Source organism: Seriola dumerili, unplaced genomic scaffold (genome assembly GCF_002260705.1).
Source record: "Seriola dumerili isolate Sdu_G_001 unplaced genomic scaffold, Sdu_1.0 BDQW01000161.1, whole genome shotgun sequence".
Taxonomy (NCBI): domain Eukaryota; kingdom Metazoa; phylum Chordata; class Actinopteri; order Carangiformes; family Carangidae; genus Seriola; species Seriola dumerili.
The window spans coordinates 2,800,288-2,827,248 of NW_019174416.1; the positions used below are offsets into that span (position 1 = coordinate 2,800,288).

A 26,961-nucleotide genomic window follows, 5' to 3' on the forward strand; every position below is an offset into this window, starting at 1 on the left:
AGGTTTCTAGTTACACCCTGACTCTACCGCAGTCACATGTAACAGCAACATGTTGAGAGGAGTCTTGTGCATACAGGGCAAGCAAAAAACTACATTTTAGTCCAATCAAAAGGTTTCAAAATGATTAACACTGGTTCCTGTAACACACACAAAGATCAGAAACTCAAGCACGTCATGGGTACCCTGTAACCTGGTGCCCTGGCTGCTAAACTGTGCAACAAGAATAAGGTGAAAAAAGGAAATATTAAGGATGAAAAAAAAGTCAAGATAAAAAACAACAAGTACATGCACATTTACCACAAGTGCAAATATGTAATGTTCGGGGGAATCCAAAGGATAAACCAAAGACAATGTGCTGGGGATATACAGAGGTCAGAGGACAGAGTTCACCATCCTGATGGCCTGAGGAAAGAAGCTTGTACTTGTGTTTCTGTGTTGGTCTTGGCTACCGAGGCATTTTCCAGAGACTATAGTCTAATAGTAATAGAGAGTAATGGTCTATTGCTGGTTCTGCAGAGTGCGGACTGCAGTTGTCTACTGTGCATACAGGAAAGAAGGGAGGTACAGGGAGCGACGTGCTACAAAGGTCCCTGACTGGACTCGAACGTGGGATCTTGCAGTTCATGGCAGGTGCCTTAAATTGCTAAACCACTATTCATGTGTTGTTTGCATTACAAACAGGAGGTGTGGACTTTGAAAGATGAGGCATTTAACAGGCAGCTAAAGTCTAATAAAAGATGCTGTTGAATTGCATTATGGGAACTGCAGGAACCAGTGTTTTTGGAGCTTGACTCATGCTCGGGCTTCTGCTGCTTCAATTTTAACCATTAAAACTTTAATATGTCTTTTGTTATTCCCTGTTGCACAACCAGTCTGCATATGTCAACATAGCACAACCTGTCCCTTAAAATCCATTCATCAGCTCATGAGCTACAACACAACAATATCCCACTACTGACCTCAAACATCAGCTGTAGAGGGCCGTAGACAAAACTAAATCGAGGCAGAGTAAGATCCATCCTCTTATGTCCCCTGGGGGCCCTAACATCACCTTGAACTCAGCGGAGGAGTGTGTGAAGCCTTGCCAAGCCTATGAACATGACCTGGGGAGTGTGTGTGAGGGTTGTGGGAGGCGGGTGGGAGGAGGGAGAGGACAGAGGGTAGATGAAGGGGATGCTGCTATCGCCATCACAGACAAGACAAATGATGCAAAGACAGATGGCTCTCGACATAGCTGCCATATTCAATTACTTTCCAGTTGCAATAAACCTGACTCCGGATCAGTGGATGCTTGTGATTGCAGTCATGTCACATAGTGTGATTGATCTCTGCCACAGCTGAACCTCCCCTACCATCATTTTCATAATAAAAATCTGTATTATCATTAAAAGTCAAGGAAGTAAATGGACAAAACCAAAGTTAGGCTGTGTTCCTGCAGCAGCCACATGGTGGTGGTGTAACTCAGAGTAGAGTGGTGGAGAGGATGCAGGGGCAAGGGTCCAAAGATTTAACTCATCAGTCAGTAAACCACATCAATTGCAGTCCACTAATATTATGTGAAACATCCAGGGTGCAGCAGAGATGGAGACGCAGCATGAGAGTGCAGTTGCCAAGACCTGACCTTGGGCTAGAAGCAAATTTGACCGTATCGCCAATTAACTGATACATGTGGGGATAAGGAAGTACACTGTGAAATGAATTATATAAAGACCTCTTGAAAAGAAAGATGGAAAAACAGGTGGTGATATGAGTTTCCACTGTATCAGGCTACAGATCTGCTGGGTCACACGAGAGCTGTGACGTCTGATGTTTTGATGGGAATCACTTCAAGGTTTATCTGTAATTTGAAGTTGATTAATTAGTGAATTAATTAATAGACATTAATTTAATTTAATAATTCAAATTCAAGTCCACTCAGTATTTATGGTAGGTTCACCTGCAGAAAGCAGGAAACAGGAAACAGATTTATTTTGTTAAAAATGTTAACGTTGACATTAATGATAAATTCATGATGATTAATGATGATTCACAATGATTCACCAGATCCTTCACAGAAATTTACAGTATCAACATATCAAATATATGCAGATAAATTTTAATTTTGAATTAATTTAATTTCAAAGTTGAACTATTTTAGGATGTTTTCTTTTGAATAAATGCTGCATTTCACCTGGACCCTGGGACATGGAAAAAATTCTAATGACTAGAAAATACAATGTCAATATCAGAATAAAATAAAATACAACTGTATTACTTACTTTAGTGGAGTAGTCTTAGATGGTTAGGAAACAATGGTATTTTCTTCCGTCTAGATTATTGTAACTCCATTTTCCTTGTAAGAAAAGCTCTCATCAGAAGGATCTTGATATATCCAAACAGAGTACGCCGCTGCTTTCAGAAGTTGCCAATGAAGTTTACAGTTTTTGCAGATTTAAACATTACAGTCCTTAGTTCTGTAGGCTATTAACCAGGATGTGTCGTAAGTCCTTCGCACAGGCTCTTCTGGCTGTCCCAGGTTCCAGATTAAAGACATCAGGAATGGGCTTTTTATTTTTGAGCTGTGAGACTTTGGAAAAATCTGTGTGATCAGACGGATTCACAGTGTGTTCACCTATTCACTATTTTAATTAGTCAAATATAAATGTTTTATTGAATCTCACCATATTCTGTTATTTTACATGTCATTTTGTGTTCTTAAAATGTAACATTTTCTATGGCATTTAACATTTCGTTTTTTTTATTTTATTGTGGGATCTCAAGCTTCTCAATAATGTATGACAGTGTGAAAGCAACTACTGTACATTTACTCATGTATTATATGTTAGCAACATGTTGAGACACTACATTTACTCCTCTACATTTGAACGGAAGTGTTTCATTTTATTTACTCAATAAATTGAATTACAGATGAAATGAAGTTACTTTGCAATTTAGGATTACATGTAAATTATAATCAATATTATTAAATGAGGTAGAACAGTTTAAACAAGCCAATAGTTAAAACGAATGCCAACTGCACTAAAACGTTAACAAAGTTAACACAGTAATAATCTTTTTAAATGTTATATGATATAATAACAATGAATCTAAACCAATAATTCAAAAAGATGCAATTACTCAGAATGAGTACTTCTTATAATTTTTACATTTTATAATTTATTTTTGTATATTTTTGCAGATACAAAGTTTTGAATGCTGGAGTTGTCAAGTTGTCACAGAGTTTTAAACAGGTCTGCTCTGTCCACCAAAGCGCTGACATTTTTGTATTAGGGCTAACCAGTTTTTGTGGAGAAAGTGTAAAACGTTTGCTATGTCATTCTTAACCGGATTATATCTTAATGAGCCTGTTCAATCCTAATTAGTCTAATTACCAAACCGTTAATGGATGTAAATCACCCAAAGGCCTCCAGGGCAGAGAATACCAGCCCATCTTAAGGCGTCTAGGAACGACACAAAAATTTTAATTTTGCTCTTTCGCTCTCTCTCTCTCTCTCTCCCACACACACACACACACACACACACCCACACACACACACACACACACACACCCACACACACACACACACACACACACCCACACACACACACACACACACACACGCACGAAGAGGCTCCCCATTACGACACTCAACCCTCAAAATACCCACACGTTCGTGCAGCGGAAGTTTTTAAGCAACCTTATCTGAAGCTTTATCTGAGTTGGAGATGTGCTGCAGAAAGACGGGTCAAAGGGGACCGCGGGCTGCTGCAGGACGACGCATTAGGGATGAGAAACACATGCCAGACCTGTCATGTTCAATTTACAGTTGACAGAATAGTTCACAATCCAGTAGATGTGAAGATGTATTTCATTTGGTGGATAATTTATGAGTTAGCCCGCTGGACAAAATCGTTTGAATTTTCAATTTCTTTTTTCCGACTGAAGACAGAAAACTGGGGGAAACTGCTATTCCACCAAAACACTGCACTCAAACTGCGCACGGCGAGTGGAAATCAATCATGATGAAAACATTTTCCCATGTCTTGCGTTTCGCCCCTGTGCGTTTACTTTATTTCGCCAATTATTACAGCAAGAGCCGGGCCAGTGTTGACTCTCAGTGCGCCTGAGAAAGATTTTACGGCCATTCATCAGCTGGCGACGCGCACAAATAGTCTTTAAAACTATAAACACCATCGCTGGGTCGGAGACAGGGGGACCCATTTACCCCGTGGCTGTGCTAAACGCTGAAGATAAAACAAACGATAATACTGTCTGTCTCCTGTGACCGTCTCCACAGGCATTAATAGCAGGTTTAGTGCCAACCGTGCGGGGGGAAACACATGGAGGCTATGCGTCATTACGCACAGTTGTCTCCATTTTTACTGTTGCACGGGGAAATGATTTGCACATTGTTATTTTGATCTGTGAATTGTATGCTGATTGTGATCTGATGCTTAATTGACATCCTCTCATCAGATTACATCCTGAAGAATGCACCTGGAGGTGATGTGTCTTGCTCCTTGGAACTTTAATTTGATCACTTGTCTTGGAATAAAACAAAATTGATCAAAATGGTCAAATTAAAAAGCTTAAAATCAATCAAATGGGGCTGTTTTATTGGTTAAAACTTGGGTGTCATATATGACACTTCTTCAGGATAACCTGGCCTGCAGCGTGGGTGGGAAGGTATGTGTGTGCGTGCGTGTGCGTGTGTGTGTGTGTGTGTGAAGCAGGTTTGTTGTCATCTGTTATCACGTCCTGATAAGGCAGACAGTGGCTCCAGAATCTCTTGGAGGCAGACAGCAGAGTGTGTCGCTCCTGGTTTCAGATTCTGTGTTCAGGGACTCAACCTGTTGTCTACTCGCCTCTTTTTTTTCTCTCTTTTGAAGCTCGTCTGCTCAGTTTCCCGTCGGATGAGGCGAAGACCGGCACCCAAAACACACATGCACGCGCACGATCAGGTTCAGCAGACACATTGACACCCCTGTTAATTCCTTCCACTGACCTAAATAATGCTAAGTTTATCTACTTTGTTGTTATTATAGCATTTTGATACACACCGAGTTGGATAAATTATTTCTCTTTGCACTTGAAGATGTGTGTAAACATTCGCCCAAATAGTCTACTGTTGTGTAAACTGGAAACGCGTTTCCATTGTGCGTAATGACGAACTACAAAGCTGAAAAATATCCATATTTATATTTTCAAGTAATTTGATAATTCTATAAATCATGGCTATTGTAAAACAAGGCAGATCTGTCCATTGGGATAGAGAAAATCCCTGACTGATGAAAAAATATTTAGAACAATTTATTTTCCTTTGCAGTGCGAATAATAAGATGTGCACTCGCTGGGTGTTTTTGCAGTGGATGAACACATATAGGCCCATAAGTAACATCAAGCCTAACGTGTACCAGATATCACTTTACGTCATGAAATGGGAGTATCAGTGGCTCCATATAGAGGGACCCGCCGACTCCCCCCTCCCTCCCCTGCGTCACCGGTGGGAGAGGGAGGCCAAGAAAAAAGTTTGGAGACAGGGTTGACATTCAAAATGCACACTTCACTCAAGATCACTCTGGTATACCAAACTAATACTTCAACCCAGTAAATATTACCAGGAAGGACAGAGGGTTTGTTGACGTCTTTTTGCTGCTTCCAGTTGACAGGTTAATAGGTTTTCTTTTTGAGTTCTTGGCAATGTTTCCCAGTCCCAGCACATCCACTCCCTTCTCTGTAAAGGATATATTAAACTTGGAGCAGAGTCATGACGTTATGGTGTCTTCCTTGGACGTTTCTTCACGTATGGACTGCTGCAGCACCGTGCCGATCTCCTCCTCCTCCTCATCCTCCTCCTCCTCCTCCTCTTCTTGCATGCTGGCCCGCCTGAAGCAGGAGCCTCTCCGGGACATGTCGTCCGCCGCCGCCTCGCTGTTTGGAGAAGACCTCCACGAGTCCAGAGCGGGCAGAGGCAACGCGCTCAGCTTTGCTACCACCTTTTATGGGAAATCCTTCTTAGAGATGGATATAATTAAGGATGGGAAATCAGACGCGTTTGTGGGGAAACGCAGAAAAGGTTAGTTGATGAGAGGACAACTTTTTATTTTATTTTGCAGGCCTGTGATTAGGCCTATACTGACTCATGTTATTTGATGTGTGCAAAACGCCACTGATAAACTGAAAACAACTCCATCAAAGCAGCCAACTCTAATAGGATTCTTTTCTTCTTCTTCAGGACACAGACCTTTAAACGGTATCTTAACATGTAAATAAAAAATAAATGTTAAGTTGATGTTCAGGATTTTCTTGTAGGCCTGTTATAGCCTACTGTTTACCGTTTATTAAGAAGAAATCCGTAAGAATAATACACAAGTTGCATCGGCATTTTTGACATCGATTATATTAAGTTATTTAATTACATGCCATATGCGTTACATGTAGGTAAATTAATTTTTCCCAAGATTACACTGAATACATCATGGGTGGCCATGCGAATTGAACGGCCAAACTTGGCAGAACTGGCACTAGCCTAGCCATGCTACTTAATATCATAAAATATAATAGATATATAATGCTGGTAATTATTATTATTATTATTATTATTATTATTTTTGTTGTTGTTGTTGTTGTTGTTGTTATAGTTATCATTATTTTTTATTGGTGCTTTTTGTAATCTAATAGTTGTAGCAGCAAGAATGGGTCTAAAAATAAAATATCCATATGGCCCTATGTTAAGTAGTCACATCTGCAGATTTTTTTTCATGATTTTCTCTCTGTCTGGTTTCATCAGAGGAGTTCAGTCCGCCTGTCGAGCCTGTGGAGGATATAAAAACCGAGGAACCGGATCGACCCAAGGCCCGGAGACGCAGGAAGCCGCGGGTCCTCTTCTCCCAGGCGCAGGTGTACGAGCTGGAGCGCCGCTTCAAGCAGCAGAGGTATCTGTCCGCCCCGGAGAGAGACCACCTGGCCGGGGTGCTCAAACTCACGCCGACCCAGGTGAAGATCTGGTTCCAAAACAGGAGGTACAAGTGCAAGCGGCAGAGGCAGGACCAGAGCCTGGAGATGGTGTCTCTGCCGCCGCCCAGAAGGGTGTCGGTGCCGGTGCTGGTGCGGGATGGGAAGCCCTGCCTGGCGGCAGACACTGCCACCTACAACCCCTCCTACAGCATGGGTCACATCAACCATTTCACTTATAACAACTATCCAGCTTTCAGTAACTACACCAGCCCCAGCTGCAACACAAACTATGCGTGTAACTATCCTGCAGCCACAATGCAAACTATGCAAGGATCCTCCAACAACGGGAATTACATGAACTTTGGGGTAGGAGACCTGAATAATGTGCAGAACACATTCTCCTCCAGTAATGGGGTCTCCTCATTACATAGCATTAGGACATGGTGAAGCAGGGACAATATATCAAATACTCGTGTTACCAACTCCATATAACGGGATTATTTTCTGACTGCATGCATTTTAAACGTGTCAGGATATTGCAGAGTTTCTGTAACTTCTCTTATATTTGATGCCTTACTTTTGGTAGTTTTTTTGTTTTCAGCACCAGCTTTTCTCTGAAGAGCTACATTTTCATTTATTTTCGTGACATTAGAGCACAGACATGTAATTTGAGCGAATATTAAAAAAAAAAAAAAATACATGCACAAGGTGCAACTACACAATTCTTGAAATGTTTTGATTTAAATTTAAAGTTTAAATTTGCAACCATTTTCTATTTTTTTTTTCTTCAGTTTTATTTTCTTAAAAAGATACGACAGTAACTTTTTCTCAGCGGTGGACGACGTAAAATACAATAGCTATGTAGGCTATGGAAAATGATTAATTCAATACAGGCCATTATTATAATTAATATTATTGTTATTATTTCTGCCTTGCAAATATTTAATTCTTATTATGTGAAATTGAAACTGGCTCTGGCAGTTAATTCCTTAATCATTAAAAAACACACTCAGAGAAAACAAAGACATTAGAAAACCATTAAGCATATGTATGTAGCCTAATAGTGATCTATAGATATGAGGATACATAATCCATGCAGCTGGGTCTCCTAATAAGTGACATAAAGGAGTTTAACATCTGTACAACCTTGATATGGTTTGTGTCTGGTTAAAATGTTCAAGTGGCTGTTAGGAAGCTTCCTTCAATATGCTCAAATAGGGTTAAAAGGTTGTTAAAGTTTAGACTTTTTACAACCTGCTGTCAGACACATGTACACACGTGTTTTAAAGTTTCAGGGACTGAGGTGGCTCTGAGCCATGACCTTGACTTGTACTAAATGTTTAAAATCAGGTTCTAATAAGGAAATGCTGTTAATAATTCTATTGTATTTTTTTTTTTTTAAATCTCATTGACATGAATTGAAATTTGTGTAAAAGTAATTTCAACACAGATTTAATCTGTCAAACGCCACCGTGAAAGTCACCAGCCTTCTCTCTGTACTTGTAAATATCAGGACATTTGAGATGTTACCTGATCAAAGATATTTATCTATTTTTGGACAGTACAGTTGATTATTAAATGTTACCTCTTTGACACCTTGGGGAGTCATTATGTGTTTCATTTGACAGATTTGAATACTGGTAGACTCAGTTTACCTGGACTCACACTCAGTGGTAAAATTGCACGGTTAATGTCAAGTAACAGTTAAATACTAACTGAACAAAACTGGTCCAACTGTGAAATTTACGACATGAATGTGGAGTCGCTGAGATTCCTGACGTTCACTACCTGTGTTTACAGTTCGGTGCCGTGTTCACTCCCCTGAGATCCCAAGCCACTTATCCAGATACGAACCCAAACACTTGATTGACACTATCGCGGTGCTAAATGCAAGAATAGACCAATTTGCTTGACAGAGAGCCTGAGGCCTCGGCTAAGTGTGCAGTTATATGAACAGGCTCAGAACTGGCTCTGCCCAACTGCCACCACTTTACCCCAGTAAGAGATGCTTAGGCATCTCTCAGGACTCTCCACACATACGCTGTTGTCTTCTATCTCATTTTAAGTAATAGAAACCCACAAATACATGTGACACACATGTCAAACATCAAGCCAGAAGACTGTATGTTTATTGATAATCAATACTGACAGCATTTACATGTATTTAACATAATGGCAATGCCAGGCAATTCCAGAGAGGGTAGCAAGGTCATGTAGCTCCTCTGGTCACCCTCTCCTCAGAGGTGCTGAAAAGGCAATGTCAGATAACAGCGCCACACAAGCCTAAAAATATCCCCCCTCGACCTCCACTCACACTAGAATGGGAGAGGGAAACGGGTCGGAATAATCTGCTTTTCCGGGTCTTATCTGAAGAAAGGCAGGGATGCATGCTGCTCTATCTCTGCCAGTGTGATGACTGCTCATTGTTTTTCTGAGCTTTTCTGCTGCGCAGCAGAGACAGGCTAACATGGGCAGAGACGGAGGAGAGTGTTCTGAATCTCACACTGAATAAAGTTTTTTTTGGCTTGTATGCCAACTGAATAAAACATAGGCACAGTTTTAAGTGCACATACAGACCCATTCTGATTACTGAGCTAGTGAAACACAAACAGCAAGTGAATGCAGATGGGCCTGGATCATAATAAAGTTAAAAAAAACATTTAAATATTTCTATTTTCAAAAATAGAATTAGATCATTATAATGTAATAATGATTATACCTTACAGTAATTATACAGTATTTCGTTATAAATAACAATTACCCAAAAAACATGTACATGACTTGTGCAATGACTTCATGATATCAGAGGAAAACTGTCAGAATGGTTAAAGGTACTATATGTAAGAATGTGAAGCAAGGTTAATGTATTAATGACTTTTTAATGCTAATGTGTGAACGGATTGTAAGGTAAGACCTTCCCTAACTTTCTTGCTCACCTGTAACAGCCTGTGAACTGTTTTCTATGTAAAGGACTTGGGCTGAATTTTTTGAGGAAAATCCTAAAGATGTGGTGTTTATGCTGCGCCCCGAGTGCCCTCCCTCAGTGCCTCTCTTCCACTGCTGTACAGCGCCAACAGTGTGCAACATTGCTAATATTAGCTTAGAAATGGAGACCCCTAATGTCAACAACTGGTTCCTCCAGCACAAAACAAAACATCTGTTCTTTACTTTGTAGTTTTTATGTGCATTATCTCCAGTCAAACATTACTCATCCCACGCCTCTCATCTGTTTATAACTTATGCTACTTTAAGATTATTGAACATTAGTGCATTGATTTAGTGAAATGAGAGTTGTGATGGAAACTATCACGTCAATGATTAAGTGTGGAAATACTAAACGTTAGCGCTATCATCCAGCAAATTTAACTATGCTGACATTGCTGAGCCTCTTGGTTGACAGAGATTGATAAAGCTGGCAAGCTAGCTAACGCCGACATATAATATAAATGCAGTGAATGAATACTGCAACGAAAATGGATTTGATCAACGTCACTAGCCTATATTGTGCTAGCAAGCTAGCTGACAACAATATCATGTTTAATAAATCCTTGCATAGCCAGACCTATCTCCACACTTTGTTTTAGCACTGTGTCAGCACTGGAGGGAGAGTCTATGGTCTCAAATATAGTTTATAGTCAAACTATAATAACAGTATAACTTCAGTTACCTCATCTATCAACATGATGCTGGTTAATCATGTTCAGTCTTATATGTCACTTATATGTTTTGGCAGACACCCAGCATCTTCGCTCACTTCTACCCTAAGGAGTGCGAGCATGAGCAACAGGACGGCGACTGCAGTTAGCAGCAACCGGTGTCATCAACAAGGATTTTCTGAATGTTACATACAGTACCTTTAAAACAGAAGTTACTGACAAATATATAAAACGAGTCCATTCTCCCAATCCTACCCGACTTTTTTTTAACTCCTTGTCAATATTGTTTTCATAACTGGCATTCATGCCAGTAAGAGCATGTTGAACTGATATCTACGGTGGTATTTGTTTTATGATAATCAAATTAGATTTTTCCAGAAATGTTTTCCTTAGAGAGTTATTTTTAAATTTTATTTTTATTTTGTTTTATCTTAAACCGATTCTTTCGACAGGAGAACTCACTGTGTGTCATGCTTAGACATGAGTTTTACAGCTCTCGGCACATTATCAGCATTCTTCACTAAAAATCTGAAGCAAACTGGTCCAGCAAATACAGTTTTTAGGTACCATTCTCATCATTGGTAAATATGAAAAGAAAAACTGTACTGGATGGTTCACAGGAATGTGTAAAAAGATTTCTATGGGTCGTCCATCGTTCCTCGTCTGGCTTGATTGAAAGCAATGCACGGCATTACTGTCTCACTAACGAAAAACCTCTGACACAATGTGTGCCACCACAAGTACATCCTCTTGAATCACTGATTCCCTTTGATGAAAAAATGTAGACTAAAATAAATAAAACACTGCATGGAGCTATAGGTGCGGAGGCTTATCTTCCTCTTTGTGGACAATATTTCACCCTCAGAAGCGTCACAGTTCAGTGGAGTGAGCAGACCACATTCCTCTGAGCAGACACTAATGTATAATGTGTGTGTAACATGACACACAGCATTCAGAACTGTTTAAATCATTTGCGCTGACTATGGAAAGTACTGTAGTATGTGGTTGTGGGAGAGCTCCACTGAGGTACCTGGTCTACAGGAAGGGGAATAGTCTCTTCTTAAGGATGTAGAGAACTGTGGCGAGGAAGAGAGCCAATGCCAGGAAGATGAGCAGTTTATCAGTGAGCTCCCTGCGGTTGTACTTGGTGATGAGTTTCCTCCCGAGCTGGATGGTCCCCGTCATGGTTTTGAACTCCTCATTGGTCTCTTGGATTGTCCTTGAGGAGGTTGCTTCAAACGGAAGAGAAAACTGTTTTAAGCATAAAGCCTTTTCTTGAAAGGAGGGTGGGGTTGCACACATTATTAATATCAGTGGATATTCATGTCAGATGATGTGCATTAAACCAGGTTACCCTCAAACACTGTAAACTGGTTAAAGTTAAAGTTCAATAAATATGGTAGAAACAGGATAATCATGAATTTGTTAACACACTCCCTACTTGAAGTGTTTCCTTTACTAACCTAGTGATGTCATGGTATCCTCGCTCTGTTGAACCTGCTGGGCCATCATCCGGCTGATGCTCATAAGATTTTCTGTAATGTCACTGGTTGTCTGGGCCAGGCCCTCTTTGGTCATTTTCCTGAGAAAGAGATATAAAGAAGATTAGATATCATTGTCTTCAGGCTAATTAAAAGTATCCCAGATGTGACACACAATGTATTCTTCTAAATACAACTCTGATACTGTGAAAAATAACAATGTTACCATTAGGAGACATTGGCTGCTCACCTCTGTCTCACAGTACTATCTGCTCCGTTAAGAAGTGCCTGCTTTTCCATATTGTCTATGGACAATTTGCTGGCAAGGTTGGCTTTCCTCCAAGCTGTCTGGTTACTGCAAATTATACAAAAATGAAAAAAAGCACATCTTGCATTTAGTAAGTTTTATTACATTTAGCATTCAGCAAGTTTAAGCAGGAAAGTCACATGCTCCTCTCCCACCAGTTTAGCAGCATTATCAACAAAGAAATGTGACTATATGCACAACAGTTTACATTTCACTGACAGTCACAACTCAGGAAATGGAAGGATATTTCAAACTAAAAGACATTACCTCAGCATCTGTTTCTTGTGTCCCTCTACCTGACTGATCAAAGTTTGCTTGTCAGACTCTTTGTCTTGCTCCATCGCCATCTGCTCTAAGTCCTGTCGAAGGAACAAAATAGCACAGATGTTTTCTGAGCCATCGGTTATTATGTTATTATTATTATTACAAAGATATATTCTATTTCTAAATGATCAACATTACAATTAATGGAAGGATGACAAAATTGATATTTATTAAACATATACTTATAACAACATTTACAGATATGTCATCAGTCACTAATATTCTTACTCTGCCCTTGATGTCAGCATTAAGTCTAACACTGATTCAATAGGTTATGTACCAGTTTTAGTGTAACGCTCAACAGACTCATCTACTGATCCACCGCCCTTAACTAGCACCAGAAAACATTTTTATGCAGTTTTATTTTGAAACTTGTACCATTTTGATAAGTTTTGATTCGTTTAGTATTGAAATGTGTCATTGGCAATTGATACACCAGTGCTGCTGAAACATTACCGCACATTAATAACCACAAATATGTCTCAATCGACAAATAGCTGAATTTGTTCGGTTTCAGAGGGGTTTATACTGCACACTGTATCATTATCATGCACATGTCATGTATACAGACGTGTTCACAGACAGCCTTTCTTACCTGAATTCGCAGTCTGAGATTGTGGAAACTCTTTTTCACATCTGCGTTCAGTTCTGTCAGCTTGCTCTGAGGACCTGTGCACTCATTAATATCCTGGTGACACAATGAAATAAGAATGATATAATGAGATATACAGTCCATTTCTCCTGCATCATTGTTTGGTGAAGTCACTGGTTTCAACATGTTGCGCTCATTTGAGAATAAAAAAAGAAACTGTGCTGCGCAGTAAGTGTTGCTTTCTCTGGAAGATTAATCTTAAGTTATTTTCATGATTGTTTAACTTTAAAATTTTAGAAAAGAAAGAAAAACGCACGTCTTGCCCCTCAATTGTCTAGTTTTGCCAAGCCAACAGTCAAAAACCCAAAGATATTCAATTTACAATAATAGAAAAACTGAGAAAAACAGCAACACTGAGAATCTCAAAGCAGTAAATTATTTTAACTTTTGCTTGATACAAGACTTCTTGTGAAATTGTTAATTCATTTTTGGTCAATTAATTAATTTAGCACCAACTGTCTGAAGAGAAATTCTTAAGCTAGACTACAATGTTACAAATGCTTCAAAACAAGACGTACACAGATGAATACTGTATAATGAGTGAGCTAATATAACTCGGTGAATTGGTTTTCCTAATTAAAGCACATTTAGACATTTAAAGCTCGGAATGAGTTTCGGTTCCCTCCCAAACAGAATAAGCTAACGTTGTCGGTCTGTAAAGCCGATTTATTATGCTGGTCGTTTATTTCCCACCTCATACCACTGCCTTAGCTCGGTACGCACACTTGACAAGTTATTTTTGCTTGAAGAGATACGTTAAAGCGCTTTTACTCCACCGGGAGCTCGTGTCGGCGGAACGGCTGTGGCTGTCGGTACACCGGCTGACTGCAGCAGCTGCACACACGAGATGCTACTAGACTAAAACACGGTTCTCCTTATTGACAAGGCCAAACGCTCAGATGTTGTAATCTAGCACTAAGTAGTCTTACCAAACAAATACTCGCACCTGGATGAGAGCTTTGATTTCCAAGTCATATTTGAGTATTTCTTGTTCACATATTCGGACGTGGACATCTAAGGACGCCATGTTGCCAACGTAGTCGACTCAAGCTACGGAAAGCAAGAAGCCTGTTTTGAACTGCGACTGGCAACTTTTCCCGTACAACCATACCCAATACATTTTATGATGTTAAAAAACAGAACATAAAACGTAATAACAGAACACTGTTATGTACTATACCGTTAATTAATTAAATATGTTTTGTCAGTTATGTGAAATAATTCACATAACTGACAAAAATGTATATTCTTTAACGTGGAAAAAATCTTAGCAGAATAAAACCCTATTAATGGCATATTTTGTAAAGTAGCTAATTAAATTATTCTTATATATGCACGTCAACAAAAAGGAGAGAAATTATTATTATTTGCTATATAATTATTTACTAAGAAAATTAAGTCATTACAATCAACATACTAGTAAAGGTCACAAGCTCATAAATTAGGCAGAACAAAATCCAAAAGTTATGGACCCATAGAGTTGATTATTAATTTATTGATTGACAACAATCATATTGATTACATCCATTGGTAATATTAACAGACAAAGAGAGGGCACATCAAACACATCACTCAACTATTTAAAGGCAAGCTCATTCTTATCAACAATAGCATTAACACAATATACATTATATATAAACCAAACAACACCAAGTGAAGGCTGCTTTAATTTCAAGTAAAGCACATTCAGTGAGATATCTCAGAAGTCCTTTGGGAATCATTTTTGTACAAGGCACCAGTGGGGGCATCACTCAATAATCACACAGGGATCTGAGTTTAAGGCGATTCAGAGGGAATGATCTCTGCATGGAGTGACTAGCAAACATCCATTGGTATGCAGCAGTGTCAGGTCTTCCCCTGCTGACAAACATAATTATTAACAGTTTTAGAGAAAACCAAGCCAATAAATAAAATAAATGATCTTCAGGCTACACATTAAAGTTACTACATCGAATGTAAATTCAGTGCTTTAGTGTTTCAGAGCAAGAAGGTTACCTACTTGGTCAGGGGTCCTGGAAATGTAAATTAAGGCCAGTGATAGTTCAGGTACCAGATGGTGTCAGTGGACAGAGCAGGCCCAAACAGTGGGTTCAGCTGGGCCAGAATTGCTATTAACCAGCTGGTGGACAGAAAGGATAGCAAGACCACAGGTATCAATACAAAACTTCTCAGCAATAAAACTGAGCACTTCAAAACATATCCTTCAAAGCTTAGTGATGTGGGTCATTTCCTACTGTCTAACAAAAGGTCATTCTGAAATCGGGCCTTAATTTTTCATGACAACACATCCTGCTGTTAGGATTATTCTACCCAGCCTCAAACTGAGGGCCTTTGGTAAATGACTTCACTTGGCTGCAACACTGCCTTGTCTCTGCTGCCCTCTATTGCCCATCTGACATGTAACATGACACCATATGCACACTTGCACCTACTTGTGAGCATAAATATTTTATCACAGGACAAAAATACTATGTATATCCATAACAGTACTAAGTCAAATGACAATGTTTGTTGTTTTGACAATAATGAACAAATATTAATATGAAGGGACAGAGGAGATAGCACTGAGACCGAAGCAATGAGCACTTGTGGAAATGGGGGCCTATATTTCCTCTTTTATTTGGGCTGCAATTTAAGATTTGCCCAAGGTGACATCTTGTTTTGTCTGACAACAGTCCAAAACCCCCAAAGTATTCAGTTTATTATCACATAGGACAAAGAAAAGCAGCAAACCCTCACATCTCAGAAGCTGGGACAAGGGAATATTTGATATTTTTACTTGGCAAATTACTTCAATGATTAATAAAGCATTAAAGATTATTAAAGCAGATGCCAAATCATTTTCTGTCAATGGGATTTTTCAACTAATTTTTCAGTGAATTATATGATAGCGATGATTCTTACTGACCCTCCTTTGTTTTGGTTAAATATGTGCTATAGGTGTTTTAAAACACAGGCTACCACATTTTGTTGGAAGAAACCTGGTACATTTCCAGGATAATTACTTACAACAGGTAGCAGCAAACTGCAGTTAACACCAGCATTGTGACAATCACTCTGTGGGAACAGCAGAAAAACAGTTTAAAGTGGCATACTTTACATCTCATGATTCTATAAATGGTTTCCAAATACATCACAGACCATTCATTAGCTAACACAGCTTGATCTCGTGATAGAGTGACACAAAGGCAAATAAGGGAAGTTGCATTAGGCAGACTTTCCAGAGATGGAGTATATTTCCTCTTGAGTTTGGTATCTTAAGGTAACAACGTGAAAATATAGATTTATTGTAGGGAGACGCCAGCAACCCTAGCATGAAAAGGTAACACTAAGTATGGAGCTTCCACCGACTCGAACAGGAGGAAGTTGCTGTCAAATTAGCTTCAATTAGCCAACACAAAGTTTCACTATCTTGCGAGTAATGTTAGCTCACAGGGTTTAAATTACTTATATTGTTCAGACAACGCTGGGAAACTTATTCAAAAACAATCGTTTTCTACAGTGTAGGTCTACATGTATCAAAAAAGAGTCACGGGACAAACTACAATAAAAAAAACTTAGCTAGCTGAAAGCTAAAGTGAAGCTAACAAACTTACCCTCTGTTTGGTCCTTTGGGGATAAACAGCGGCACTACTCCTCCAACAATGGCCCAAAACAGGGTCACCACAGACATGGCGATTACAAAACTTAGTTCCGCCATGGCGGTGTTCTGTTTAAAACTAAGAACACCACAGTGTAAAAACTTCTGACTTTAGATCAGTAGTCAACTTCAGTCCAGCTGCTTCTACGGCAGAGAAGAGGTGGCACGTATCACATGACCATGAACCAGAGAGGAGGGAGGTGACACTCCACACTCATGCAAAGCGCATGTCTGGTTACAGCCTGAACGTACCGAAAAGATGCAGCAAGGGCCAATCTGACCTTTTTTCTATTGCCCAGCACATTATTTCATGTTATATGAATGCGAAAGTTTAACAGTTCATTAAAAATGGTTAATAATCACTATAACTTTTGGATAAATAACATGCTGTTCAAGAAAATGCCTCTGACAGATGCTCTTTGGTAATGTCCAGTTTGCGGGAAAAAGTGACACCTACTGCTCATTTAGTAAAATTGCACATTTGTTACCACTACAACCAGTGCCCTGTTGTAATCAAAAATGTTGAACTGATTTAATTCCACTTTTCATGAATGATTGTCCACATAAACCGCATGTAACGATTGAGTTAAGTCATGTCCTTATCCATTTTAGTGTCTGAACCCTAAAAGAGATTATATACTCAATCTGTGGAAGATGTATTTATGAACCCACCAGTAGCAGTTAATTCCTTCAATCTCCTTGTATACCAGGCTGACAGATTTCAAGCAAGGGCATTTCAATGAATTTTTATAATTTCTATGTAAACATCACATGCAGACATCTTCTGCATTTCTGGCCTTGGTGCTCTACAGTGTTGTGTATGCTTGTGGGTTCTTTACAGACCTTTCACTGTGGCTAAATTTTATGACAGGTGATGTACAGTATAAATGATCTTTGTGTTACACTACCTAAAATAAAAGGTCTGCACATTTGAAATAGAAATGACTTCACCTACAGATACATGATGCAAAAACAAAATCCTTCCATCTCCAATGCTAAAACATGAGACAGACAAAGTGAGGTCCATTTACACAGTTTATTGATAGCAAAAGATCATTTTTACTCCTGCATCTTCTCAATGGTCTCCTCCTTGTATTTGCCCTTCTCCTTCCCATCAGCGCGAGATTTGGCCTTGCGCTCCAGGATCTTCTTGCGGTCCTTGTCCAGCTTTAGCCTGGTGATGACCACCTGCAAACAGAAAAAAATATGTTAATAAACAAGTCGTGAAATATTTCATCAGTGGTAAAAATAATGTAAAGAATGTATGGAAATTATAATCCAATTTATTTAAATTCCTATTTATATTCCTCAACACATTTCTAGTAACTAGACTAACTATCAATGCACATTTTACACTAGTTATAAGGCCAACTGACCTCTTCAATGAATGTCAAAGAAAATTAAGCAATAAGTAGGACCAATACAAGCACACAATGTGCTATCCATAGAAGGCCTGACACCCTTGACTTCAGACTGAACATAAGTGATCCCTTATATTACAGCTAGGTGTGCTAACTAAAGATTAACTGATAATCCCTCCTAACAGTTCATTATATGACTCACTGATCAGCTCATGAAATGTTTGAATGCTACATCCCAGCAATTATGCAGTTTGTTGTCAGTGGAAAAATGAGCCACTGCTATCAAACTCTCTAAAACTTAGTTTTTCATTTTAACAGTGAACATTATTTTATTATAGGTTTTTTTTTGGCATTTCTGCTTTGTTTTATAGTGACAGTAGAGATAGTAAGTCGGGGGAAAGTGAGGGAATGACATGTAGCAAAGGGCCCTAGTTGGACTCAAACCCGGGCTTTTGCCACAAGGACTCGGCCTTAACACATGGTACGCACTGTAACAGGTGAGCTCAAGTGTGCCATTTCTATGGCCCCAGATGTTGTGCATGCTGGTTGAACAGTATGGCAAGCTTCATTATTGTTATTAGATGGACCTGTGGCTTTTCTGCTAAGATATGTCAAAATGGCCCACTGGCTGAGCCAAATGCTCTACTGGCAGCACCAGTAGTGCAGTTTGCATCGGTCAGTTCACATGTACCTGTGAGAGCACAGCAAAATGTTGCTGCGTAGAATTTTCATCAATCACATCTGGGTGATTGTCACTTAACGGCTTACTCACACCCTAATATTTAATACCATGAATGTTATGGTGGGATTAAAAGCCACAGCAGTTGGTGGAAAGGATGGACAGACTTTAGGACTGGCACGTTTGCTGCAGTGAGTTGAACAATAAGATTGTCACTGGACTAGAGTTCACCCAACAGACCTTTTTCACAGCAGAAACTCTGACTTGCCACAGTAGGGAAAGCACAGATGTTACTAATAACATTAACAATGACCCCCTGTTCTATTCAAGTGTCCCAGTAAGTAATGACAGCAAGTCAGTGTGTATAATACCAGGACACTGAAAACTGAAGCAGATGGAATTTAGTCATTAATTTTACTTTTTACACCTGAGCCTCTTACTGTGACATGTCAGATCTGTGAAAAAAAGCTTCTGCAATAAATACATTATTTAAAAAAATAGTTCTGTTAAACTTTTTTATGGGTTTGAGGCTGTATTTATATATAGTTGTGGACTGCATTATGCTGAAACCTTTCTAATTTTGTTTGCCTCCTTTATATATTTAGATGAGCAGACACTTTAAAAACACCTACCAATATAATACAATGCATACAACACTAAATTTCAGCCTTAAAAAAAAAAAACAGAATTTAGTTACCTTCTCTCTGACACTCAAATTCAACATTTCAAGATTAAGACACTGTAACATAGCTGTTACAGTGGACTGCAATACAGTGCACAGGGGTTTCTACTTTTCTAGTCACTGTGTAACACCTTTATTTAACAAATTCATAATTGTTTACATTCTTGACTGCTTTCATACAACTTTTCACATGCACCTTCAGACACTTTACAGTAAAGCTGAACTTGAACCTGTAAAATTGTGTTTTACATTACTAATATTCAAATACACTTTTGTAAACCTGCTTTAGTGCTCACACTTGGGAAGAACAGTTTCTCTCCTCTCAATTGTATGCTGCATCAACATTATATTGCAGTTAAGTAAAACAGCTCTTTTAATGTATTATCATTTCAATCTGACAAAGTTTAACATGTCATGCCGCTGTCAGAACCACAAAGTGCTTTCTTGTTTATAGCCTTCACAATATTAGCCAAAAATAAAGACAAACAATTACCAGTTAAGCACACTTACAAGATAAGGTGGTGAAAAGGATGGCTCAAGTCTAGATTTTTTGATGGATCTAATAAAGGCTTCATGTAGAAATCCAGTCAACAAATGATGGTGAAAGACAGCCCATCTTACAGTGTTGGAGAACAAAGTATCTTGCACATGTGCAGACTTTTGGACCTCGCTTAATGTAAATATGGTGGATAAACCATTAAAACACTTCCACTATAATACAGTCCAATTCACCTGAACCACTAACTACAGCTGAGTCAAAACCTCTACAGTAAATAGAAATTCAATACTGTATTACACATCTTTCACCTGGTGGATGATGCTAAGTTAAATCAATAAAAAAAATGTTTTGTCAGACATTTTGAATCTAATGCTGAACATGACACACCACAGTTAAGTGCTGCTCCCCTGCTCCCACCTCAACTGCAAAGGGCTTGCAGGGTCAGCCATGAGGTAGGTATAGTTCTCCACAGGAAAACTGTTTAACAATTAAGATTGCACCTCACACTTAGTGTGACAATCTTTATTTTCATGTCACACAACAGAGGCACAAGAACGTCTCTCTCAAATGTGAATCTTGAGCTGTTCGCATTCAACTTGTTTATAGGTTTGTGTACACTCTCTTCCCTATTGTAACTTACACTGTTGAACAATTTTACACCTCACTCTTATTTCCAGAGGCAGGCACACCCATTTAAGCATGCACACAACTTTGTCTCACCTTGCTGGGGTGGATGCCGACATGGACTGTGGTTCCGTTGGCCTTTTCTCTCTGCACGCGCTCAATGTAGATGACGTACTTCTTCCTGTAGACCTGCACAACTTTGCCGATCTGCTGGCCTTTGTAGTGTCCACGGACAACCTGTTTGTAAACACCACAAACAAGTCAAGCATGTGCAGCTTGCACATTACACACCAATTGTGACAACTTTCAGTAGTCCTGAGTACAATACCTGGACTTCATCATCTTTGCGGATGGGCATGGACCTCACATTGTACTTCTGACGAAGCTCCTTGGACAGAGGAGAAGACATGATCTTCCTCCTGATGTGTGAGGGGGCATTGAAATGCCTTTTGCGGTTCTTGCGGCGGGAGGATGTTACAAATGGATTCAGCTTCATGATGCTGTAAGCAAACAAAACATACAGGTTGTTACCCAGTTGACACCAACCACATTATCATGCTAGAAAAGCTGCAGTTCATTTGACTTATATTGCTCTTAGCTACTGAAAACGTGACTCTTACATGTACCAATACAGTCGATTCAAGATTCTTACAAGCTTAAGAAACTTAATGCTAACAACTGGACCTCAGCAACAACATTGGCATAATGCTCTACATCAGGTTTTCACCTGAATCATGAAAAACAAGTTTGTGCGACCAAAATTACAAACGCTCAAAAAGCCTACATTTGAAGTTTCCAAATTTTAGCTAGCTTCAAAACTGAATGCTAAGCTAACGAAATAACGCTAATGTGTTAGCATAATATAGCAGATAGACTGAAGCCACAGTTTTTCCCTAGCTCGGTAATATTGTCGAGAACTCAACATACTGAGAGAAATGCAATTAACTGTGAAGGAAGCAGAGTAATAATCGCTAGCACCAGGAATCGAGCACCTTCAAAACCCGTAGCCGACATGCGGATACTACCGGACCGAAAAGGGGGGCATGATAGTGAGAGGTTTTATTTACTTATCTATCATCAACATGGGATCAATATAGACCGTATTTTAATTGTGATCAGGTTTAAAACGTGTTTAGGCGTTTATACGGATTCACAGTGACATTAAAAGGAGGATGGATGGTGATACTTTAGTGAAATTATCTGCCAGCAATTCTTACCCTACCCTTTGCTCCTCTATGGCCGGCGGAAAAGAGACTCGAGATGTACTTCCGCTGGCATTAGTTCACACTCAAGTCTCGCGAGATCTCCACAGAGACAGGATAAAAAACACGAATAAACACTAAACATGAAACACGAGCACTTATGTGTATTCATATTAACATTTTTAACACAGCTGCGTGTAGGTCTAACAGTTAAATTCGAATTCCGGGGTAATTTTACAGGTTTTTGATCATTTTGACTTTTTTATGATCCTGTATTATTACAAAAATTTAAATTTCGATTTTACTTGCTTTCCTTTATAAACAGTCTTCACTGGTTTATTAATTGTTTTATTTCTGTGACATAACAATAACTCTAGTTTGCTGTCCATATGATAGGCTATATGGCCAAAAGATGGCGCCAAATCCAATTAATCAATAACCTGGTCAGCAGCTGAAAACAAGTTTTCTCTATGATTCATCAAGTTTCGACTTATGTTCATCACACACTGTGGTGTTAAACTTTTCTTTCATCTTAGGACGAAGAACTAGGAACATTATCGCAATGTCAAAGTAGAATACACGTAGCCTTAATATTACCACTATACTAAAAATTAAATATTAAGCACCAATCGAGCAGTTAGGGAGTCATCTTAGCTACATCATTAGGTCACTCTAATTGGATGTATTTGCTCCTTTTACTCCAATAAGCTGACAAACAAACACGAGAGGGGTGTTTACACCGGCAGACCACGCATACATTGACCTCCCATCTGAGCGGACAGAGGCGATCCCCTGTCCTGCTCTCACTCAGACAACTACATTCACTGAGTGAACCACCGACACACAAGCGGAGGCGCGCTGACACCGTGCGCTGTTTGCTCCCCGGGCGGAGCGCAGTTTAACCGGAGCCTGCTGCCTGCCTGCCTGCGTTGTCTGCCTGCGAAAAGTGATGCTGTCATAGCCCCCTGCGCCGCGGACAGAGCCTCCTTCCCTTCCCGCACCCCCCTGGTTCTTCTGTGGCTGGCTGTCGCGGTGGCAGTGCGGATGTGGAGCCCGCAACGCAACGCTTTTCACCCGTCGGCAAGCATCGCAGAAGAAGATGAAATGTTTTTCCCGTTATCTCCCGTACCTCTTCCGCCCTCCGAGCACCATCCTGTCTTCCACTTGCCACACCGAAGGTAGGGTGGGACGCCGAGGAGGTTGCTTACCTTGAGCGTGTGTCATGAATGTTTGGGCTGCTTACTCTGTCCCTGACACATACAGTGTACATGTGTGCAGAAGTTAGACTGGCCAGTTGAAGGGCCACATAGCCCACTGCAGATTTGTCACAGTGCTTGAAGTTGGGGCCATTCTTAAATCTGGATATGGGGCAGATGTAAAGATTACTGATGCAAAGCATTTATATGTGTGTGACCGTGTGTCTGTCTAGTGTAGAGAGTAGCACTCCTTGTTTCACTCATTGTGCTTTCCTTAAAGCTAAAGCTGTCAACACACAGGCCTACAGCATGCCAAGAGAGACACTCAGTTTGTGGAGTTGCATGACAAGTATCTTCATTGCCCCTTACTCCTGGTTCTCTCGTACATGTAACCCATTCACACTTTGCTTATAGTTATTCGTTAGACAACATGCGTGGCAAAATGCCTTTCTGGGACAGTATCAGGCTGCAATTCCCTCAATTAAGAGGAAGGAATTTCCTCAAAATGCCAAAACCTTTTCCATCTAACACACCCAGTCCAGAAAGAGTTTATTCCCTGGAGTTATAGAAAGTTAAAATGCTGAATTGAGTGAACTGACCCGGCCGTGATAGCAATAAATGAGTTCATAAGAGCTGGTCAATTCATCCTGCAGATTGTGCTGTCAGACGGGGCAGCCTAAGAGGGTCTGCGTGTTTGTATAACCAGCCATTTACTAGGTCATAATGTGGAGACTGAGCCTCTGCATTATTTAGCTTTGCATGGTTGCCCTCCTTCCTGTGCACGCTCTGCCCTCTGGCACAGGATGGAAGATAGTGTCGTAGCCTACAATGTATATAGCAGTATGTGGTGGTCATAGCCAGGGCCCTTCACAGCCTGTAGAGCTGACCTATATGTAGGCCATATATTCAGTAAGGAGGAGAAACACATGAATGGTACTAAGGCATACTCAGTCACTCAGTCACTCAGTCACTCACTCACTCACTCTCTCACTCACTCTCTCACTCTCTCAAGTCAAACAACAGAAGAATGATTGAAGATGATGTTTCAAGCATTATCAAAATAGAAATGTATGATAGAATTAATATAAACAAAAATGAATAAAAAAAATACCATACAAACTTATGTTAGGGTTTATATGTATTAATTCCATGTATCAATACAGTTTTTGTATCTTCATATGACTTAAAGGGTGCAAGAGACCCTTGTAAAAGAAAAGGTAGAAAACTACTGAAGGATTTCAAGACTTTAAATTTGACAAGGTAAAATATGAAAAATAACAATGTATTAAGAAGAACTACTGTTGAGAAATTATAATCATGTCATTTAAAACATGTGTAAGACTCGTTAAAGAAACTCGTCCTTGTCTTAATATCTGTGACAAATTGTCATGATAACTTGGCCAATAAATCTTCATAGCAAAAGCTTCTGTTCACCAAAGAAGACTATAAAATGTGGTTAAAAGCTCTGGAAAAAGCTAGTCAAGCTTGAGTTTTGTTGAAGAACGGTTTCCAAGGATTCCAAGCATGAATTTTCACATTCAAGCATTTCCTGGTACACAAGGACACCTCTGGCTTATGTTTTTACTGTTACCTGCTGCCTATGCTTGGTTTAAAGCTAATGTTTGATGTGGCATTGAAATCATGGGCGCAGTCAGGTCTCTGCTTCTGTTTCTCGAGCATTTAAATCATAAATAACTAAACGTGAGCTCCGAGATGTTAAAAGGTGAGGTCAACAAACACAATCCGTCTCTCTCTTTCTTCACACTCACTCCCTCTCTGGCTCTCAGTCCCTCCGCCTGAGATAAGGGAGCAGTATAATAGAGGAAGTGATAGATCAGTAAACATGGAGCTGCAATGCCGAGCCACAGTAATACGATACATGATCCCGAGCTGCTCTCTGTGTGGAGAAATATGAAACAGTTGTACGCGAGAGTGAGAGATGTTGAGTCTCATGTGCTGGAGGCCAGCAGGGTGTGATGACACAGCAGATGACCTTGGAAATATGATGTGTAAAGAGGACACAGGTCATCTCCTCTGCACGCAATCTACGCCATGTACATGTGTGATTTAAAGAAAGAAAGAGAATACAAGTGTGTTTGCACAAATCAATGCATGGCTGTTTGCTTTGGGTGGAAGCTAGTGCCTCAGTGGTTGTTTACGTGTGTGTATGCACTTCCTGTCGTGACCTTGTTACTGCCTTCTGCCCTTCCGTTAGACCTGCTGGTCTTGAGGAGGCTGGTCAGTGCACCGCTCTCGTCCTCTCAAGCCCCCTCCTTCCCCCTCTTCAACATCTCCCAGCATTCATGTCTGCTGCAGCTGAGCAGAGTTCACCCCAGGGAAGATGAGTGTGCAGTTACCATGTTAGTGGAAAATACATTATATAAGCCCTGTACTGGACCATAGTGTGTGTGTGTGTGTGTGTGTGTGTGTGTGTTCTCTTTGTTTATCTGGGCCATTGTGGAGAGTAGTGTGCCAGCATCACTCGGATTCACCTGGGTCCAGTCTCGGAGGGATACACAGCCAGCTTTTGACCGCCTGAGTCTTTTAAATGTGTGTGTGTGTGTGTGTGTGTGTGTGTGTGTGTGTATTTGGGCTCCTGTGTAAGTTTGCATGAGTCTCCATGTGGCTTTTCTATATTTTTTCTGTTATTTTGTCCCCTGGTGTTCTCTATTCTCCCATTTCACATCAGTCTGTCAGTTCTGGTGTGATGGATTAAGTCTTAAAGGTTTCTGATGTGTGTGTGTGTGTGTGTGTGTGTGTGTGTGTGTGTGTGTGTGAGTGTGTGTGTGTGTGTGTGTGTGTGTGTTTGTACGTGTGTCTCGCTTCTGCTGTCTTGTGTTTGAGTCAGGGAAAAATGTGCGTCCCCAACTGACACCTTGCCACATCTCATGCTGCCATCAATCAACAGAGCCAGCCCTGCCTCAGCTTCCTCATCTTCCTCCTTTGTGTTGCTGAGGGAAACTCTGTGATACATTATTTGTTGAGTGGGACAGAAAAAAAGCAGAATAGAGTAGCAAATATTTAAGATCAGATCTGTGTCAAAGAAGTCTTTGTGATTAATGACTATAGTTGACATTTGTCATGTCTTGTGGCGTGTGTGTGTGTGTATTTGTAGATTTGTATCTGTGCATTTCGCTTGTGTTTTATTTATAAGAAGAGCAGTGAGCTTCTCATGGCAGTGCCTGAGGGGGACTTCTGTCTGCGTTTTGACAAAGCGTGACACTGAGTTGGAGTTTTGTGGGTGAGGAACAACAGCCTAGGTCTGTGTGTATGTGTGCCCTTATCATACATCCCGCAGTGTTGTTGTTATCCTGACAGACACCCACTTCACAGCTCAGAACACACTCCGCGCAGTCGTCCCGTCCTTGCATGCCGCTGGGGACAAACACCCTACATACACACACTCACATAAGGCATCCGCACACTCATACACGTGACTGTTCAGTCTAGTCTGGTCAGCTTTTCCGTGCAGAGGGTGAAAAGATGGGGGAACAAAGGGTTGCTAAAAAGGGTGAGCTGAGAAGAAGTGGTAGTTCTGAGAGACCACTGTGTGTCTCTTGAAGTATTTAAGGTTGTCACTGTAGCCTATAGGCCAGTTCTCTCCACTCATGAGCAGCTACTGCTTCATATTTCAAACTGGGGTAGTCTACCCCAGCAATTTAGTATTGCACTCCCATGAAGTAGATTCAAAATACATTGTCAAAATTACAGAAATATCCTG

The 26,961-nt window shown here is 40.1% G+C and overlaps 5 protein-coding genes across 7 annotated transcripts in view; 2 read left to right on the plus strand and 3 right to left on the minus strand.

Moving 5' to 3' along the window:
- Positions 1–5,494: 5,494 nt before the first annotated feature.
- Positions 5,495–8,526, plus strand: LOC111226631 (homeobox protein Nkx-2.5-like). Its single transcript, XM_022751888.1, has 2 exons — positions 5,495–6,056; positions 6,771–8,526. The coding sequence occupies exons 1-2, from the start codon at positions 5,681–5,683 to the stop codon at positions 7,382–7,384; spliced, it is 990 nt and encodes a 329-aa protein (XP_022607609.1). The 5' UTR covers positions 5,495–5,680; the 3' UTR covers positions 7,385–8,526.
- Positions 8,527–9,054: 528 nt separating this feature from the next.
- On the minus strand, positions 9,055–14,387 carry bnip1 (BCL2 interacting protein 1). Its single transcript, XM_022751824.1, has 6 exons — positions 14,304–14,387; positions 13,301–13,393; positions 12,649–12,740; positions 12,325–12,429; positions 12,057–12,175; positions 9,055–11,825 (listed from the first exon to the last, which is right to left on the minus strand). The coding sequence occupies exons 1-6, from the start codon at positions 14,382–14,384 to the stop codon at positions 11,629–11,631; spliced, it is 687 nt and encodes a 228-aa protein (XP_022607545.1). The 5' UTR covers positions 14,385–14,387; the 3' UTR covers positions 9,055–11,628.
- Positions 14,388–14,832: 445 nt separating this feature from the next.
- LOC111226637 (V-type proton ATPase subunit e 1-like) lies at positions 14,833–17,161 on the minus strand. Of its 2 annotated transcripts, none has more exons than XM_022751896.1 (4): positions 16,954–17,161; positions 16,367–16,414; positions 15,357–15,476; positions 14,833–15,214 (listed from the first exon to the last, which is right to left on the minus strand). In XM_022751896.1, the coding sequence occupies exons 1-3, from the start codon at positions 17,055–17,057 to the stop codon at positions 15,383–15,385; spliced, it is 246 nt and encodes an 81-aa protein (XP_022607617.1). In that variant the 5' UTR covers positions 17,058–17,161; the 3' UTR covers positions 14,833–15,214; positions 15,357–15,382. The 2 variants fall into 2 exon arrangements, with proteins under 2 accessions (XP_022607617.1, XP_022607618.1); XM_022751897.1 differs by having other exon boundaries at positions 14,833–15,217.
- Positions 17,162–18,019: 858 nt separating this feature from the next.
- LOC111226661 (60S ribosomal protein L26) lies at positions 18,020–22,114 on the minus strand. 2 transcript variants are annotated; one of them, XM_022751928.1, is made up of 4 exons: positions 22,065–22,114; positions 21,171–21,342; positions 20,939–21,079; positions 18,020–18,185 (listed from the first exon to the last, which is right to left on the minus strand). In XM_022751928.1, the coding sequence occupies exons 2-4, from the start codon at positions 21,336–21,338 to the stop codon at positions 18,057–18,059; spliced, it is 438 nt and encodes a 145-aa protein (XP_022607649.1). In that variant the 5' UTR covers positions 21,339–21,342; positions 22,065–22,114; the 3' UTR covers positions 18,020–18,056. The 2 variants fall into 2 exon arrangements, with proteins under 2 accessions (XP_022607649.1, XP_022607648.1); XM_022751927.1 differs by having other exon boundaries at positions 22,060–22,110.
- Positions 22,115–22,879: 765 nt separating this feature from the next.
- LOC111226604 (serine/threonine-protein phosphatase 2A 55 kDa regulatory subunit B beta isoform) overlaps positions 22,880–26,961 on the plus strand; it is a 46,169-nt gene continuing 42,087 nt past the window's right edge. Inside the window, exon 1 of the mRNA XM_022751841.1 lies at positions 22,880–23,222. Coding sequence (XP_022607562.1) covers positions 23,144–23,222 — 79 coding nt within the window. The 5' untranslated portion in view covers positions 22,880–23,143. The remainder of the gene's footprint in view (positions 23,223–26,961) is intronic.